This window comes from Protopterus annectens, chromosome 3.part1 (genome assembly GCF_019279795.1).
Source record: "Protopterus annectens isolate FY-2018-M chromosome 3.part1, PAN1.0, whole genome shotgun sequence".
Lineage (NCBI taxonomy): Eukaryota > Metazoa > Chordata > Ceratodontiformes > Protopteridae > Protopterus > Protopterus annectens.
Genome location: NC_056732.1, coordinates 1,820,578,846 through 1,820,599,768, shown reverse-complemented (window position 1 = coordinate 1,820,599,768; position 20,923 = coordinate 1,820,578,846). Strand labels below are relative to the sequence as shown.

Below are 20,923 nucleotides of genomic sequence, written 5' to 3'. Positions count from 1 at the left end.
TGCTAACTTTACCCCCTCTCACCCCCTAAAGGGCCCATATCTATACAGGAAGAATGCAGAGTCCCTGTAATCACGACTACGCAGGTAAAAGCTGCACACTCTAAAGCCAGAAACACAGCATCCATGGGACCGGACAGCATCCCAGGTTACATTTTACATGAATTTCAGAACAAACTGGCTCCCCAATTAAGCACTATGTTCAATAATAGTCTCGCATCAGGCTTTGTGCCCACTGAATGGCACACAGCAACAGTTATCCCACTCCACAAAGGGGGAGCCACCACTGATCCCGGGAACTATCGACCTATTAGTCTGACGAGCCTGGTCTGCAAGGCCATGGAACGTATCATCATGGAACTCATACACAAAGATATTGGTAACCTCCAAACTCTGGATCCCACACAGTTCAGGTTTGTGAAAGGCAGATCATGCCTCCTGAACCTGTTTGATTACTTTGAGGTAGTCACCAAAGCCGTAGATGAGGGTAAGGTGATTCACACAGCCTATCTTGACCTCGCCAAGGCTTTCAACACCATCCCTCATTCTGGAATTCTAGTTAAACTTACTAAACTAGGTATAAATTCCTACTTCACAAGATGGGTTGCCAACTGGCTCACTGACAGAACCCACACTGTAAAAGCTACAGACTCCAAATCTGACCTCAAAGCAGTGACAAGTGGAGTACCACAGGGTTCCGTCCTGGGACCTGTCCTGTTTGGTATCTACTTCTCTGAAGTACAGGCTAACACAGAAGACCACTGGCTGACTAAGTTCACAGATGACTGCAAACTAGGAGCCATAGTCAAGTCCCCAAATGATGTGGACATCCTACAGAAGGGCCTCGCTGAGACAGATGCCTGGTGTCAGAGACATGGTCTCAAGCTCAGTGCCAAAATGTGCACTGCCATCCCCTTTGGTAAAAGCTCTGTAGCCATGAACTACCACATAGGCAGCAGTCTACTTAACACCGAATGCGTGATAAGAGACCTTGGGACCCATGTGGACAGTAGTCTCTCCTTTGATAGTCACATCACCACAGTAGTCAGGAAGTCCTTCTATATGGCACACCTCATCATAAAAGGGTTCTCATCCAGGAAAAAAAGAGGTCATTGTTCCCCTCTATTCAACACTCATTAGACCCATTATAGAATACAACGCCCCTTTTGGAATGTACCTCACAAGACATCTGAAGCAGCTGGAAAGGCCACAGAAGTACCTCACAAAGAGGATTACTGGCCTCAAACAAATGCCCTACACTGACCGCCTCAAAAAACTCCAGCTTTACTCCATAGCATATCACCTACTCCGAGGTGATCTCTGCCTAACATATAAAGCTATGTCAAACCCAGAGCTGTTGGACATGCTACACCTAAAGAAATCCCAATCCCTCTGAGCTACATGCTCTAGGGACCTAAACCTTGTCACCACAATAAACAGGACATGCTGGAGGGATAGATTCCTGTCCCAGAGACTTCCCATACTCTGGAACAGGTTACCCATCTATGTCAAGCAACGTTCTTCATTAGCACTCTTCAAGAAAAATATTGATGAGTGGATGGGAAATAGGAAATACACCCCGGGGATCACTTCTGTGTCTCTGCTCGATAGTGGCACATGAAAATAATTTTCTTGGGTAACGTAAGCTAGGGAACCTTGTTGGCTAGGCTTAAGTAGGCCCTTGGGCCTAGTACCTACCTATGAACCTAAGGAAACACCTTCTAAGAAGATAGATGGTTGCCTCTTTCTGCTGTAATGGTTGGGAAATCCTGTAAGGTATAGGCTGCATTAATCATCCATAAAACTTTTGGCTTTAGAGGCCCTTTATCATCCATGTCTATGTGGGGGTCCCACAAAAGCTGCAGCAGTGGGGAAAAATAACAGTAAAAGCAGAAAAATGACTCATCTCACTCATTTTGTAATTGGACATTTTACCTTCTTTATCCTGATCAATATGCTGTCATGCTGATTAGGATAATCAGAAAAGTAATGAATGATTACTACCCTCTCTTTTGCATAATAATAGGACATGACTAGCCATTCTGTATGCTGTCATTGTCATTGTGTGAGATAAGCACTACAGACTGACTGCAAGCAAGATTAACAGGAGCAGGTGCTTTGAATCTTCAGAGACATGTGTTTTCTTCTACAAGCATTTTAATAAATACTGTTGGCACACAAGACATACCTCTGGGCAGTGGTAACAGTACACAATCCCCAGAGACATGATCCATTATTTTTTTTATTGATATGCTTATTACAAAAAAGTGGAATAGGAATAGCTGTGACTGTCAGAAGAAATTTGAAGTACATTTCATTTTCTGTGTGATTAGACATTGGTGTATTAATGCAAGATATTTTAGGTCATATTTGGCTTGTTGTGGACCTTGTATATATGTTGATTTTGTTTGTTAATTGTGTTTAGTTACTTATTTTTAATACTAATAAAAATTGTTAAAACAAAGGTGATCACAAGGGGAGGAAACTTGTCTGGGAGAGCTTTGGCAGTAAAATGTTATTGATATGACTTGTTTTGTCTGGCAGAAGTCCATATGCCTGTGACAGTAAAAAGCTGAAATACATTACTGTGACTATTTTTTCCAATCTTTTCACAAACTGATATCAGTTATACACAGGTGGCTATATTCGGAACTTAGGATTCAGATGCAAGTTGAAATGCAGTACTGTTATGCGTTTCTCTTTTTCACAGTTAGTCAACCAAAGGTACACAGAAAAAGTGATTTTTAGGAGGGGCAGACAAGCTGCTTCTAAAAGCAAGTGATTGTCATACTGGCCTTGGAGGCAGAGTGTCTGCATGTGTATGGCTGTGTCCGCATGTGTTTGTGTGTGTGCGTCTCTCTATTGGTGATGCTTCTGTCTGTGTGTGCATCTGGTTATCTGCATGCATGTGTGTCTGTGTGTCTGGTTGTGTGTGTGCGCACACACGTGTGTGTGTCTGGCTGTCTGCGTGCACGTGTGTGTGTGTCTGGCTATGTGCGTGCACATGTGTGTGTGTGTCTGGCTGTGCGTGCACGTGTGTGTGTGTGTCTGGCTGCGTGTGCACATGTGTGTGTGTCTGGCTGTGCGTGCACGTGTATGTCTGGCTGGCTGTCTGTCTGTGTGCATGTGTTTGTGTGTTTGGCTATCTGCGCGCACACGCATGTGTGTATCTGGCTGTCTGCATGCCCATGTGTGTGTGTGTGTGTGTGTGTGTGTGTGTGTGTGTGTGTGTGTGTGCACACATATATGGTTGTGTATGAGAGAGAGGTATTCCAGTGGATTGTGCTATATGTCTGCCAGTAATTTTATATATATATATATATATATATATATATATATATATATATATACATATATATATGTGTGTGTGTGTGTGTGTGTGTGTGTGTGTGTGTGTGTGTGAGTGTTCACAGTCAGACATCTGTGATATATAGAATTGGTTAAGTGACTGTTGGTGGGCAAACAATCTGTCTATGGATAATAGTGACTGAGTTCTGATTTCATTTGATCTCGGGTTAAACAGTCATGGATCTGTCTTGCGAGAACTAGTGTTAAGTGAAAAAGAATGAAATATAAAACATTATGATGTTATTTTTTAGCACAATCAGACATCTGAGATGTATGCAGTCAAGAAAGCTGTTAATTACAGTAACAGACCCCAGCTGTTTGATTACACTTAAACAGTCATGGATGTGACTTGGCATAGCTTGTGTATGTTTCTGTGTATGTTTCTATGAAATATGTTGCAATGCATTATAGATGCCATTTCTGTTTGATCACAATCAGATGTCTGTGGTGTACACAGACCAGTTGAATGGATATACTTGGTGAGCACTGAAGCAATCTGAGAATGAAAGGGACATTCATTGCCTCCTGTTGATCACTGATACGTATTTATCAACCTGGTTTAACAGGTTCAATGTGTGCTTAAGTGAAACAAGTTGAAATACATTATTTACATGTTAGTTATAATTATGTTACAAATATTATTTTAGGATTACAGACTGACATTTGAGGTGTATACAGTTAATAAGATGACTGTGGTTGTGGATTTTATTTTACCAAAGGCAAAACCCATGGCTTTACTTTAAGTGATGCATTATTATTATTGTTTTGTTGTTGTTGTTGTTATTATTTATATTTATTTGACATTTGTTGACCAAGATAGGCTGACTGAGCTTGTGCCCCTTTTCATCGGAGGCCTGGGGAGAAAAGTTCCACAAAAGAAAATATACAATTGGTAATGTTACAGTACAAATTTGATTACATTTCACAATAAGTGAAACTAGTATTACACTCACTGTACAAGTTATACAAGTAACAAGAAAATAGCCAGTGGTTAATTAATTCTCTGTAAGGTTTTGAGAGTAGAATTAAAGTACATACAAGAAAGGATAGTAGAAAAAGTTCAAATAGGTGAGCTGTACAAAAATAAGAGGCAATTTGGCAGATGAGGTAGGTTTAGTAGGAAGTGATTAGTAGTAAGGTATGAGGAAGTAAAATGAAAAAATGCTGAAGATTTCCTAATGCAGAACTAGAGAGGTTGCGGTAGTGATTAGATTGACAGGAGTAGACTGTGGGGGAAAAGAGAGAAGGGGTGAAGTAGGGAAAGGAGGTAGGGTCAGTAAAACGGGGTTGAGAAATTAGCTGGGTAATACGGCAAAGTAGTTATTAGATAAAGATGAGTAAAGGAAGTAAGAATAGATAGAGAATTAATGTTATAGAGGAAGAGGTGGAAAGAGAGGGGGAGGGAAGAAATAAAAGGAAAGAGGAAGATTTCAAGTGGGATGATTGCAGAGGCATCTCCAGGTACTTTTTAAATAATTTCTAAGAGTTGTCTTTAAGTCTTGAGAATGTGTAATCTTTCTGAGTACATAAGAAGGTTGTTCCATGAAAGAGAAGGAAGGTTGCTGTAGAGGTTCTTTCCTAAAGATTTTTAGGCTTATGAATCTGAAGTAGACATAGTTCTGAGCTTCTGAGGGAATGAGGAGGGTTGTAGAGGGAGACAAGGTGGGAAATACTAGGTCAAGAGGAGGGCTTGTTTAAGATTGAGTGGATGATAAGAAGTTGAGAGTATAGAAGTACGTTAGACAACTCTAACCAGCCTAGTGTATGGAGTGTGAGACAGTGGTGGGATTTAGGTGGTAGGTCTGCTGCAAATCTGGCAACTTTGTGGTATGTGGTTTCAAGTTTGGTTTGTAGAGAGAACTGTAAATTACTGAGGCTTTGGGAGCAGTAGAAGAGGTTAGGGAGAAGCTAAGCATGAGAAAGTGAGATTCTAGAGTTGGGGGTAAGGAACCGTTTGTTTCTATATAGAAAACCAAGTTTTTGGTGAGTTTTCTTTATACTGTGGTGAATGTGAAGGTCAAATTTAAGTTGGTCATCAATAATTACTCCAAGAAGCTTGGTGTGAGGTTCGATTGAGATAGTAGTGTTATTCGGGGAGGAGATAGTGAAAGTGGATTTAAGATGATGGAGAGATTTGGGTAGGAAAAGGAGGAGTTTTGTCTTATTAGGATTTAGGATGAGTTGGTTGTTAGTAAGCCAAGTTTCAGTGAGATTGAAGGAGGTTTGTGTTAAGATGAGCAGGCCAGAGGGGTATCAGCAATGATGATAGTTGAGTCATCTGCATACTTTATAAGGGTTGAGTGAAGGCAGGAAGTGTGGAGTTGATTAGTAAAAATGTTGACGAGAAGGGGGCCAAGTATTGAGCCTTGTGGAACTCCCATTTTAATTGGGATGAAGTGAGAAAGAGCAGAGAGCAATTTAACAGCTTGCTGTCTGTTAGTGAAGTAGCTAAAAAACTAAGAGAATAGTAGTAGGGGAGAGGTTGAGTTGAGAAAGTTTGGAGAGAGGGATGGAGTAGGAGACAGTGTCAAAGTCTTATGAGAGATCCAGAAAAGGCATGACACTAGTTTATTACTGTCTCTGGTGAGAGAGATAGAGTTAGTGAAGGAGAGGAGAGCAATTGTGGTGTTGTGGTGGGGGCTGAAGCCATGCTGGGTAGGGGGTGATAAGGTTTTCATGAGTGAGATAAGACATAAGTTGCTTATGAACACATTGTTCAAGAATTTTGGAGAGGGGAGAGAATATGGCAATAGGGCGATAGAAAGGTCAACTGAGTTTCCCCATTTGTGAATTGGAATGATATGGAATTTCTTCCAGAGAGAGGGGAAAATGGATTCACTGATAGAGCGGTTAAAAAGTATAGAGACTGGGTAAGCTATGGAATCGGCAGCAGCTTCTTCTTCTTATTTTCATTATTATAGGCTGCAGTGGTGGTGCTGCGGTAGCGTTGTTGCCTCACAGTAAGATGTTGTCCTGTTCGATTCTCAGCTAGAGCGTCTTCTGTGTGGAGACATGCGTGAACGGGCGTACCTTCGTTGAAGGTTGTACATCAGAGCTGGCAACTCGGCACGTAAAAATCTACTGCCAATCATTAGAGGACCGTGGTGACCCTAACCCGAAAAGTCAAAGACACAACATTATTATTATTATTAGACACCCTATTAACCAAAGCCTGAACACCGGCTTCATCCCTGCTGAATGGAGGACAGCCACTGTCATCCCTCTACTACAAAGGTGGAGTGTCCACTGACCCAGGCAATTATAGGCCCATTAGCCTAACTAGCCTTATCTGTAAGGCCATGGAACGCATTATCATGGACCTTATAAACAAGGACATTGGCAACCTCTAAATGCTCAACCAAATTTAGTTCACTATGCAAGTGATGCACCCCTTATCTGTTCTGCCGCAACATTACACATCCTCTAGAAAATCACACAAGAGTCTCTCTCATTTGTCGAATCCTGACTAGGCACTGCAGACCTACTCTTACATGCAAAAAAAATTAAATGAATGCTCTTTTTACCACATCACCACAACAGTCAGGAAATCCTTTGTGGCACATCTCATCACTGAGGGCTTTTCATCCAGAAAAAAGGAGGTCATTGTCCCACTGTATTCATCCCTCATTAGACCCATTATAGAATACAATGCCCCATTTGGTATGTACCTGTCAAGACATCTGCAACAACTGGAAAGGCTGCAGAAATACCTCACTAAAAGAATCACAGGCCTAAAGCAGATGCCCTATGCTGACCACCTTAAAAAACTCCAGCTATACTCTGTCACATATCGTCTACTCCGAGGTGATCTCTGCTTAACATACAAGGCCATGTCAAACCCAGAGCTGTTGGACATGCTACACTTAAAGAAATCCCAATCCCTCAGAGCCACATGCTCCAGGGATCTAATTCTTGGTCATCACATTAAACAAAACATGCTGGAGGGATAGGTTCCTGACCCAGAGACTCCCCAGACTCTGGAATAGACTGCCCATACATGTCAAGGAGAGCGCCTCCTTGGCCTTCTTCAAAAGGAACCTTGATGATTGGATGGGAGAAAGGAAATTCATGCCGGCAATCACGTCAGTCACCCTGCTAGACAGGGGTCCAGGGAAGTAAATAGTGTGGGAAGAAATAGCCAGGGAATTGTTATGGCTAGGCTTGTATAGGCCCTAGGGCCGATAGCCTAGTACCAACCTATGAAAAACTCTAATACTCAAAAATACAGTTTCTATATTGTCTCATCTGACAGTACAAAAACTGAAACAATGGCAGAAGCCATATTACGTGGGAGTACTCCTAGACAACAAACTCATATATGACCAAAATATTCTCCAAAGTATCAAAAGTACACACAAAAACTAGGCTCCCTGTATAGAGCAAATCAATAACTTAGTGTCCACAAGAAAATCCATAGCTACTCCCATCTCTATTACATGCATCACCTACCCTCACTATTATCAGCAGTGCCCTCAAGTCCAAATAGCAAGATTTCACAGATATTTATCTCATAAAACGCACCACTGTACAGCCCTAAAGGACCTAAATTGGCTCTCAACTTACAACTGCCCAAAAAACCTGTCTACAAGCTAGATAGTTTATCCTCTCTAAAAAGCATGTTACTACCATACAGCAAGAACAGAATTCTGTGCTGCAGTAACAAATCTCTCTTAGCTGTAAGTACCTCACAACACTCTGCCAGAAACTTACTCTGTTCTCACTGTGCCACAAAACTGTGAAACTCCATCCCATTACAGTTAAAGCTTACAGAAAACAACAAATGCTTTAAAAATCTGCTAAAACAGTATCTACAGGGCACTTGGCTCTGCTCTTGCTCTACAGCTGGACAATTTCCAGTCCTGAAGAAAATAGAAGCTGTAATATGTCTGGCAAAATGATAGCTGCTCTTTAATAAAGTCCCACATGGAGATATTACACATTCCCTTCTATCTACTACTGTAAAGATTTAACTGATTATATTCTTTAACTACCTGTTCCTACTTAATCCTTTTTCTCCCTCATCGTACCACGACTTACTGATTTCAAACCATAGGCCAGTCTTTGTTTCACCTTATTTTTATTTCTATTTCTGTCTGCTACAGTCTTGTACTAATGCGCAGGTAGTCACTTCTTTTCTCCTCTTCCTGTAGTCACAAATTGTATGATACAAGGTTAGCACTAATCATCTGCTAGACCTAATTATGTATGCAAAAATATATATGTACCCAAGATGAAAATATTTACAATGTGAAAATGAAAATATACCTGTATATTGCCTATGGATTTGAATATTGGGGTTTTTCTCCCCAGGCCTCCGCTGAAAAAGGGTACCTGTCCCAGTCAGACTTTCACAGTCAACAAATATAGATAAATAAATGTCACATACTGGGGTCTCTCTCTTTGGTTATTGATTTATGCTTATAGACAGTAGTTACAGCTTTACCCTCCTACATAAAGAGATAGTGGGAATCTTATTCAGAAGTTAAATATGTGAAGTGATGTAAATATTTTTCTTGTGTTACAGTAGATGTTACGAGTCTGAATGCAACCATTGAGTATCACTGTGAATTAGAAGCTGTTTAGCTGTTTCATTTTTTGTTTGTTTTGATGATAGAGTGATGGAAGATTATAAGTTCTTACTGAAGTTTCATCTTGAACAAACCATCTTTTTATTTTATAGTGATTTTATTTTTTGCAGTTGAACAGAACTGCTCAAAAAGCAATATTTTCCCTAGTTACAGAAGTCTGTTCATGGTTTTGTCAGAACAGGAATACATAATGTGTGTATGTATGTATGTATGTATATATATATATATATATATATATATATATATATATATATATATATATATTGTGTGTGTGTGTGTGTGTATATATGTATATATATATATATATATATATATATATATATATATAGATATATATATATATATATATATATATATATATATATATATACTTTACACACACACACACACACACACACACATTTACGTGGGTCCCCTTCGGAAAATCAAAGTTTCGGAAAGCCGAACTTCATGTGGTCGAGACCATATGATCAACTTTCCAAAACAAAAAAACTTTTGTATGGAGATAATGGTACAGTGTAGATAGGGGAGTTTACCATTTTCCCCTCTGTAGTGTGATCCTGGAGTTGGCATATATACTATGCAGGAGGTGCTGGGGGCATAGATTATTGTTGTCTTGTTTTGTTTTAGTTTTCAGAAAGTGAATCATATGGTCTCAACCGTATGAAGTTCAACTTTCAGAAAAGTCAGTCTTCTGACATAGGTCCTTATTTTCATATATGAAGATGGTTGTTAAATGGAAAATATTTTTATGGCCATTGTATAGATGATTTATTTTTTTTATAGCTGTGCTAAGACGATGTTTGAATATTTCTTTTCCATTTTGAATGTGAATAGATGTGTGTCTCAAAGATTACCCTTCCTCTGGTGGCTGCATTTGAAGCAGAGCTGTCCCCTAAGCTTATTCAAGTGTAGTTTGGACCAATGGATGAGAAACTGCAAATTCACCCCTGCCTTGTCACCTGTGCCCTTATGGGCAGGGTCTGCTTGTAGACGCCCTAAGTCACAGGCATATACCAAAGCCATTCTAGTCCATGGGCACTGATAAATGGAAAAAATTGGGTCATGAATGTCTAGGCCATTAGCCTAGTAATTTCCTATTATAAAGAGAACTGCAAGAAGGACCCAGCCAAGCTAGAGTCTTCACTGTGTAACACCGTATTCCTTCTGTAGTGAAGGTCCATGGGACTTAAGCAAATTACCCCTTAAGGGCACACCAGTGTTTCTGCTAATAGGTTTCTGAATGCATGTAAAAGTCTTTATGGGTACATTTAGGCCATTGATCCAAACCCCACTAGTTGTAGACATAACCATGTTTATTTATTTAAAATTTGCTTACTGGGAAAGTCCAACTGGGACACAGCTTTTTTCATTGGAGGCCTAGGGAGAAATGCTTCAGACGCATGTCTTTGGAATGTGGGAGGAAATCGGAGCACATGGAGGAAACCGAAGAGAGCACAGGGAGGACATGCAGACTCCATAAATAAGGCACCCCAGCCAAGAATTGAACCGGAGAACCTCTTGCTGTGAGGCGACATTGCTAACCTCTGCACCACTGTCTTGTTCTGGCTTCATCAGTACAACTTAAGTGGACTGTTTGGCGATAATTTAGAAACACAAAGCTTAAAATCAAGACTGATGTTCATAAGTATTAAGATGCTTGCAAAATATCCCAACCAACATCCAAACCCCTGGGACTTGCAGTTTTCTGAATGGTTTGTCTGTGTGACCTTTCTACCTTTTGGTATGATTAGATTTAGTCTCAGTCACTTAAATGCTATATAATTGTTAGGTAGAATGTTTGAATTTGTAACTAGATACGAAATATGACAGAATCACAGTGAAAATGTGTACGAATCCTGCACTAGCCAATAGTTTTTTTGTTTGACTCTAGTGCCCCCTTCACACTTAAATGTTTGCCTTATGGTGAATTTCAAACGGTGCATAGAACCTACTTGGATGAGGATGACTTCATTAGCCAGCTATAGAAATTACATATTAGGTAGAGGCTAGGAATTATAACTTTTTAATAATACGTTTAAGAGAATTATGTGTAGTAAACATCATAATAGGAGTGGTTTGTGGTGCCTATTTGTTAGGGAAGACAAGGGGGTTGTTTTCTTTATTGCTAGATGTGCTCCTTATATAGAATAAACATCTAGAAACTGGAGAAAACTCTATAATATTGTCTTGAGCATTAAGAATATTAAGATTCTTAGAAACTTCCAGAAGTGACTTACAGAACCCTTTTCTTTAAGGACTGTTTAATGCCAACACTCAACCACAGAGGGCTTGTGGACACACTAAGCTGCGTAAAAAACACATTTCAAAATGATAGGCTAAGTTTCATGCATGATATTAAAATGGGTTTCTAAGTGCTATCTGTCTTGATATGGGTCTCATCTGGCATATATAATGCTATAAATTGGGGCCATGGCTGAGATAAATGGTATATTTGACTATAACTGTGAATATTGTTACAGTTTGAGTTGTTCTCTGATGCTGGGTACTTTGTGACAAATCTCATTACCACATCAATGTAACAACATTGCAGGTAAATGCCAGTCGGTGTCTCATTCATGATTTGTAAGGTTACTTGTGCAGACTTGTCGTATATGCATTAAAATGATGTATGTGTGAGGCACAGGTAATGTGTGAATGTATATTGATATCGTATGTATTGTCCATGTTGGTGGGAGGGGTGTTGGGACACTCCAAGCTGAAGTCTGATAAGAGTTCCCAACTTGCTAGCAGTGGCCCTGTTGTGGGGGCAGATTAACTCCCACTCCCCAAGGGTAAAATGGAGTGGATGCTAACACAGATTTATTAGGACGTATATATATTTAGAGAATTTGTGAGGCAGTTAATTGAACAACTTTCTTCCTTTCTGTAGGCGTTATACATTGGATGTTCTCTCAGGGACCAGAGCATGGTTTGCTTCTGCAGCCTTACTCCTGTATTCTTGAGTTGTGGCCAGATTCTTTACTGCCTTAAAGCTCTGCCCATTCTTGGTGAATGATAATACAGCAGTGATTGTTACATTACACGTAGTAGAAATGTGTGCACATACTCGCCATTACAGTAAATGTAATATAAGGATCATCAGTGCAGTGACGGCTACATGCTGCATATCTCCCTGCATGTTCAGTAATCCTGTCTTAATTGGAAAACTAATATAAGAGTTTGCACCATGCATGTGTACGTTCTTCTGTGGGAATGACTCCTGTTTAGCCTCATAACCAGGCTCTGTGGGTGCACTTGTTGGTGACTTCCTCAGTCATCCTAAAAAAAAAAAAAACTGAAGCTGGCATAAGCTGTTGTCTTCTTTGTTCCATCATTCCTGCTAATGTCCGTGGAATTAAAAAGGGAAGAATCCTTCCCCTATAAAGGTTATGTCTAAAGCTGTGAAAGTCAGGCTTTGTAGTCACTGCCGGTTCGTGCGATAGTTTTACCGCTCATTACAAATGTTACTGATGCAGTAATCCTTGTACTCCGAACATCGCTGTTATAGTTAATTAGTTAATAGGTTAACATTAATGTACTTTTCCTTTGTTGGTAACACTTGTTAATGAAAGTTTATATAGCAAAAGTTCATTTTTTTACTAAAATTAAAAAATGTTCATCAAGCATATAATTCAGATTGTGATACTATGAGTTAGAAAGTAAACCCTCATTGTCAGCCATTATATTCTAACTATTTCATGTTTTTTTTTAAGTCAGCAGGAATGCAGATTTCAGTGAAATTCAGAGTCAGTTGCTATCATGTGGAATATGCAAGAACTCCAGATGTCACAAAACTTTGCTGGCTGATGCTTTTAGTATAAGATACGACCAGGAGCAAACCAAAAACCAGTACCATAACTGTGTGGAAAGCACTGATAGTTTTGTACAGAGAACTAAACTTGACATGCATCTGAAAACTCTTAGAGAGGAAAGTCCATGCAGATGGGTTAATTCCAGCAGCACATTACCCCTTCATAGTGGTTTTTTGAATCAAAGTGGGAAAAATCAAAAGAATACATTGGCAACAGATGAATTTGTTGTCAGCAGCAAGAAGCTAAATACATATGTCACACCTGTTAATGAGAGAAAAGGTGACCCTCACATACGTCCCACATGTTTCACAAAAAAGGCAGACTTGGTAAACCATCAGTATGTCAACAATGAAGAAGAAAAAGTATATAAACATGCTGTGTGTGACAAAGATTTTGTACAGAAGAGTAACATGATAAAAGAAGAATATACCCACACCAAGCAAATTCCACATAGATGTGATTTATGTGACAAGACTTTTGTGGATAAGAGGTACTTAATAGAGCATCGGATTAGCCACACTGGAGAAAAACCCTATAAATGCTCAATCTGTGACAACAGGTTTATATACAAGAATTCTTTGTTAAGGCATCAGAGGCTCCACACAGGAAATAAACCTTATAAATGCCCTATATGTGAAAAGGAATTTACACAGAAGGGTAACATGAGGCAGCATCAGTATATCCATTCTGGGGACAAACCTTATAAATGCACCATATGTGACAAGAGTTTTGTATCGAAGAGTAATATGGTAATGCATGAGAGCATCCACACTAGACAGAAACCCTTTAAGTGCGCTATGTGCGATAAGACGTTTACACAGAAGAGTGCAATGACAGTGCATCAAAGCATCCATACTGGAGAGAAACCCTATAAGTGCACTATGTGTGATAAGAGGTTTACAGAGAAGCGTGCTATGGTAATGCATCAATACATCCATACTGGGGAAAAACCTTTTAAATGTACCACATGTGGCAAGGGCTTTACACAGAAAGGTAACATGAAAAAGCATGAACTTCTTCACAGTGAGCAGAGACCGTATAAATGCTCCAAGTGTGACAAGAGTTTTATATGCAAGAGCAATATGGAAAGACATGAGAACAGCCACAGTAGGCAGAAATCCTCTAAGTGTGCCACACGTGGCAAAGGGCTTGTACAGAAAGGTAGCATAAGACAAAGTCATGATACTTGCACTGAGCAGAAGTCCTGCAAAAGCAGTGTGTGTGACAAGCGTTACACAAATAAAAGTAAAATGGTAAACCAGCAGTTAAAGACTACATATCAATGTGGTATATGTGACAAGAATTTTAAATATAAGGCAAACCTGGCACATAATCAGACTATCCACACTGAACACCTAGTGAGGATAAGAAAGACATTATGCATTGTTACTAGTATGCAAGAAGCCAAGAATTTCCAGACAGAAGATATACAAAAAGATTGAGAGAAATTAGAAGAAAAAATACTTGCACAAAAAAAACTGTCAGAAGCTTCAAATAAAAATTTGTGTTCGTTAGTACAACATATTTATAAAAAACAATATATAGGCCAAGAAACCTTGGGCCATTTGGAAAAAGAAGCGACCGAGGAAGTGCAAAAATATAAACAACAAAATCAAGAGATTTTTGAAAGGTATAAAAAAGAAGTATAGACATGGAAAGAGAGATCTGATATGGTGCAATATTTATGCAAACGAGGAAGTCAAATTAATCAATACAAAAAAAGCAGCCGCAAAGATTTTCAAAGAGAAATACAGGCAGAGGCATCCAGATATGGAAAATTTTCAAACTACAAAAAATAAGATCACAAAGAGGGCTTGCAGAACTGAAGACTGGTAAAATAGTTGTTAAAAAATAGAAGATAAAGTTATGGAATACCAGAGAAATGAAGGGCTTAGTGTTGAAAGTCTAACACAGGTTATATCACAGCATGATGGAACAACGAGCTCCCCCAAGTAAGGAGAAACAGGAGGAGCATGAGACATCTATCTGATGAACAAATATGAATATGGGAAAGAAAAAGAAGTTTAATATGCTGACATGTTTATGCAAAGGAGAAAGCAAAACTAATCAATAAAAAAAGAGCAGCACCAAAGATATTTGGAGAGAAATACAGGCAAAGGTGTCTGGATATACAATACAAAAAATAAAACGAAGAGGAAAAGTAGAAAAGAGAATTAGTAATGGAGGAATTAAAGAAATAGAAACTGAGATTATGGAGTACCTATGAAGTGAAGGATTTAGTGTAGAAAGTTGACTCTGATAACATCACAGCAGGATAGAGCAATGGATCCCCAAATAAAGGAGAAACCAGTGGAGCTGGAAATATCTGATCAATTGTCATGAGAAGGTACTTCTTCCATGGGAAACCAGTACAAAAGTACAGTTTGAGTTGCACAGCAACGGAAGGAACAGGAAACGGTGGCAACTCTGACTCAATGTTGTGGAGTGATAGGCCAGTGAGTTCCCATATGAAAGAGCATAGGATGAAATTGAAGAGAATGTGGTACAGGAAGATGATCTGGAACTTTCTGTAGAATGCACACAGGAAATGGAGAACAAAGAATGCGCCCTCAGTTTATAGGAAAATGATCTAAGAGAAGAGTTGCTTGAATTAATAAAGATGGACAGACATATTAAGATCAATGAAAGAAATAGACTACAGAAAGTCAATAAAATCCAAACAGAAGTTTGATAAAAGAAATGAGCACAGTACTTAGGACTGTTCCTAGAGATTCATGCAATATAACAGAAGTAAAAAAGATATATTATTGTGCAGCTACATTAATAACATATAATGTCTTACCACAAGAACACAAGACAGTAAGGGAAAGGATGCGGGAAAGCAAATGCCATCATGGAAGTATCAAATAGCGAAAACTGCAAAGCAGTTAAGACAAGAAGTGTCAATGTTAGAAGAGTATAGAAGAGGGAACAGATCAACAATATTACTAAAAAAGATAGATATGTTAAAAGCAATGTGCAGTATCATAACAGATCAGGATCTATCTTGCAGTATCACAAATAATAAACTAAAAATATCAGCACAGGCAGAAAAACTTAGATTTGCAGACAAATATAAAGGAAAGGTTCAAAATAAGCAATTTCTCAATGAACCAAAGTTTTGTAGAGAATTTGAAACAAGGCAAAAGGAATTAAAACACCACAAAAAGGAAGAAATAGTTCCATTTTCAATGAAGATCCTGTGGAATGTAACAAAGATGCTAAATGGATAGAAGAAGTAAAAGAAGTTCAAATATACAGGATATGAAATGAGATGAAGTAACGCTCAGAGAGACTGAAACAAAATTAATAAAAGCCTCTAATTGGAAAACCCCAGGCCCAGATGCAGTACCTAACTTCTGGCTAAAAGTATTAACATCTTTACATAAAGATGTAGCCATGAGTAAGAACTATTTATATTTGCACCCCAAACAGACACCACCCTGGCTAACAGGAAAAATACTGCTCCTACTTAAGAGTGAACATGTAAGCCATCCTAAAAACTATAGACCAATAACTTGCCTTCTGACGACATATAAACTATACACTGGAATTGATGCCGACAGAGTTTATAGTCATTTAGATGAAAACTCAATTATGGCAATAGAACAAAAGGGCAATAAAAGAAAGTCATATGGAAAAGGGAGAATCTGTTGTTAAAGTCATAGTGGGGAACTGTAAAAACTGGGAGAAACAAAGTATGTCATGGATAGACTACAAAAAATCATTTGACAGTATCCCACATTCATGGATAAAAGTGTGCTTAAAAATGTACAAGAATCACCCTACACTGATAAACTACATCACAGCAGCCATGAAACAGTGGCAAACCACTTTGCAGTTAAGACATGATAAAGGACAAATTATTATTTCAGGGACAAAATCCAAAAGGGGATATTCCAGGGTGTCACTCTGTCACCGTTGCTGTTTTGCCTTGCCCTCAACCCTTTAAGCTGTCTGCTTAACAGATTAGGTCATGGCTATAATTTGGCTCCCAGAAAGCAACAAAGTGTAAAGACTTATCTTCTCTTTGTCGAAAACTGTAGAGCTTTGGATGGCACAGTGGTGCAGTGGTAGTGTTATCACCTCACAGCAAGAGGTTCTCCAGTTAGATTCTCGGCCGGGGTGCCTTCTGTGTGGACTCAGCATGTCCTCCCTGCATTCGTGTGGGTTTTCTCCGGGTGCTCCAGTTTCCTCCCACATCACAAAAACATGTGTCTGGAGTGTTTCTCCCCGGGCCTCCGCTGAAAATTGGCTTTGTTCCAAGTCAGACTTTCCCAGTAAACGAGTGTTAAATAAATAAATAAATAAATAAAAGAATGTCATTTGGTCTTGATACAGCAACAAGAAAACATCAGTTTGGGACAAGAATGTGATATAAAAAATTTGAGCAAGAGGGAGTGTATAAATATTTGGGAATTAAGGAATGATCGATAATAAAACATGAAAAAATGTGAATAAAGCTTAGGAATATTTTGGAAGACGTAAATTAATTCTGAAAATGACATTGATATCTAGGAACAAAATTCAAGCTATAGACCAATTTGCTTTTACTGTCCTAGCTTACAGTTTTGGAGTGATTGACTGGCCCAAAATGTGTTGGATAGATTAGACAGGAAAACAAGAAGGATGCTTCATGCTCACCAAATGATTTATAAAAATCAGTGCATACCAAGATTATGTATTCCCCGTTTGGAAGGAGGTATGGGCCTCCTTGAAACTTGATTACATGTATAGATCTGCAATGGTGGGACTGCATACATATCTTCTGACCTCACAAGTCCCAAACATAGTGAAAGTTTTGAAACATGAGGAGAATAAATCTAAGATGACTTCCCTTCTTAGTCTAGCGAAGCATATCTGCATCAAGCGGGAATGGAAATCAAATCAGAAATAGATAAAAATCAGCCAGCAACTGAATGTGCCAAAAACAAAAGAAAGAATGTAAGGTGAGGGATCAGATGAGAAGGCACTAAATGTGGAAAATGCATAAATATAATTGCAAGTGTAGAAAACTCTTGGAACAACCTCATGTTGATCAGGATCGAATACAGGAGTGGTTAAAGAGAGGCAAATTCAAACCAAAAGATGAAAGGTTAATATTGGCGGCCCAAGATAGTGGACTTACGTACACGTTGGTTTACAAAGTCCATTGAACATGTGGGAGAAACAGACAAATGTAGGTTTTGAAAAACAGAATTAGAAACAGTTGCACACCTTGTTGCTGGTTGTGACATACTAATGGCAGAAGGACTGTACACTGAAAGGAATAATAATGTGGCAAGACTGTTGCACTGGGGATTGTGCAAACATTATATTATTGAAGTAAATGAAAAACACTGGAAATGTGAGCCACAAAGCATCATAGAAAATGGTGAAGTCTACATCACATGGGATCACCCATTGCCAACAGTTCTAATGATATTTGCGAGAAGACCAAATATAGTGGTCCATAAAAAGAAGACAAAAGTAGCATTGATTATTGAAATCGCTACACCCAGTAACTAGAGTGTCTTGCATACAGAGAGACACAAAGTCATAAAATATCAGAATTTCCAGGCAGAAATGAGAGCAATGTGGAAGAAAGATACCCAGACAGTTCCGACAGAGTAGGAGCAACGGGTCTTTTAAAAAAGAATCTACAGTCATATTTAGATATGTTACTGATACATGTAACTCCATACGAATTGCAGGAGGAGTCATTACTAGGTACATTGTGGGTGCTGGAAAGAGCACTTCTGGCTGACATCAAAGATTAAAACAATATTAATTTCATGAACTGTAATCATACTTTGACTTAGGAATGTAATACTAATACTTTTCCCATCATAGTATTAGAAACCCAAAAGACCTGTCAAATGCCATCTCATCTGCCTTTTGTGAATGTTCTAAAACTATATAGCTCATCTAGCAAGGAACTGAAAGTACAACTGCAAGTTGTTAAGACATAGAACAAAAATCAAGATGTATAAGTACCTGTCAATTTGTTAAATGTTTATGTTTTATGTACTTTATGTGGAGCTTTTCTCCCCGGGCTCCTCTGAAAATCGGTTTCTGACCCATTCAGACTTTCCCGGTCAACAAATGTCAGTAACTAAATAAATAGTAATATCATTTAATTTTGATGTGCAAAAGCAACATTTGTAGCAGAAAAACTGAAACATCAGGAAAATAAAAAACTTGGGAAGGAATATAGTATGAGTATTGGATGTCGGGATTATATAACTATTTGGTAATAGATGAAATAACACCACCACCACATGAACAAATGAGAACTAAGCCTAGTAAGAAATATTTTAGAAGACCAAAGCTAATACTGAAAACTGATTTGACATGTAGGAGTAAAGTTCACAGTATAAATCAACTTGCCCTCCCTGTTGCAACTTAACAGCTTTGCTGTGATCAGCTGGCCCTAAAAAGTGTTGGGTAAAATCAGTACCAAAACAAGAAAACTAACTCATCTTTTCTGCTAGATTCTATGCTGCTGCGAGAGTTCCAAAGAAACTAGATGCTAGTTACAGGATGACATCACCTCTGGTCACCTAACTCTGGTACAGTACACATACACAGCTTTGATATACAAAAAATAGTGCTTACCTGGTTTATATATTCCCCAGTCAGAAGGAAGCATGGATGTCCTTTAGATCAACTACATGTATAGGTTTGTCATTATGGGACTACATACCTGCTTACTGACTTCATCAGATCCAGACAGTGAAAGTTCTAAACTATGAAGAAAACAAGTGTTTAGATAATATTTTTGTGCAAGTTAGCTGAACCATATGGGAATGGAGCAGGCATGAAAATCAAATTAGAAATGGACAAAAAAAAAAAAAAAAACAGGTAGCAACAGAAAGTGAAAAAAAATGGAAAATATAGAGAATGTGACCAGAAAAAAGGAAGTTAACTGGAAAACTCCCGGTTATACCAAAAGGTGCAGGGAACTGCTAGAACAACTAGATTTTGATAATGAGTTGATGCAAAAATGGTTTGGGCTATATGAATTTAAGCCAAAAAATTAGTATTGGCAGCTCAAGATAATGGATTACAAAGGCAGTGGTCCAGAAAATATAGAAAAGATTGGAACTACATGCATGTAGGTTCTATGATGTGGAACTAGAAAGAGCTGTACATCTTGTTGTAGACTGCAGTACACTTGTGTATGAAGGTTTGTATACTGAAAAAATATGCTATTGTGGCAAGACTGTTACACTGGAGACTGTGCAAACATTACAAACTATGAGTAGATGAGATTTTTCAAAGAGGAAAAACAAAGCAGCATTATCAGAATTGCTCCCCCAATGACTATAGCATTTTAAGAACTGAAAAACCTAAAGGTTTAAACTAATAAGACATGGAAGTAGGAACTGGAGCAATATGGAATAAGGACACACATGCAGTTCCAGTGGTAGTACAAACAACTAGGCTAATAAAAATTATTTATATCACAGGCAAGGTTTAAGTGTTTAGAATGGGTAATTTTGGTGCTGTTTGCTTTGTGGATATGCAGGAGGCCCATCAGAGTGGGGTCTGGAAATGCCTTGAATGCCAGATATAGATCTCCCCTCCATGACCTGTAGGAGACAGAATACAGGGATAGGGCCTTGAAGTGGTCTGCATAGGACATGATACTTATGCCCTGTATTCTTTTACTGAGGAACCTCTGTGGACATTCCAGTTGTTGGATATGCCTAGTTAGGTACAAATCAAAGAGGGCATTGTATTCAGTGATAGGTCTGATGAATGCTGATTACAGTGGAGCAATGACTTCCTTGGACTTGGCTGCCATACCTTTGTTTACATTGGCCTTGACTGCAGAGAAGTAAATGCCAAAAAAGAGAGGTCCCAGGACTGATCCTTGGGGAACTGCACTTGTGACTGGCATCTTTGTAGAGGTGAATTCACCAATTCTAACATTATAGCTATCCACCAGGTTACAGAAGGCTTTGTCAACAATGCCCGGTGGGGGATTGTGTCAAATGCCTGGGCCAGGTCAAGGTAGGCAGTGTGACCCATTTTTCCCTTTTCCATTACTTTGGTGGCTTTCTTAAAAAAGTCCAGCAGGTGGAGTAGGCCCTTGATGAAACCAAATTCAGTTAGGTCTCTCCTGTTACTGTAGGTTTCCTATGTTGTTGTTGATCATTTCCATGATAATTCTTTCCATGGCTTTGCATA

General features: G+C 38.8%; 1 protein-coding gene across 1 annotated transcript in view; it reads left to right on the top strand.

Moving 5' to 3' along the window:
- LOC122797884 (zinc finger protein OZF-like) overlaps positions 1-20,923 on the top strand; it is a 235,209-nt gene that overhangs the window by 202,823 nt on the left and 11,463 nt on the right. The window contains exon 4 of the mRNA XM_044066403.1: positions 12,650-13,909. Within this exon, the coding sequence (XP_043922338.1) occupies positions 12,650-13,909 (1,260 nt within the window). The remainder of the gene's footprint in view (positions 1-12,649; positions 13,910-20,923) is intronic.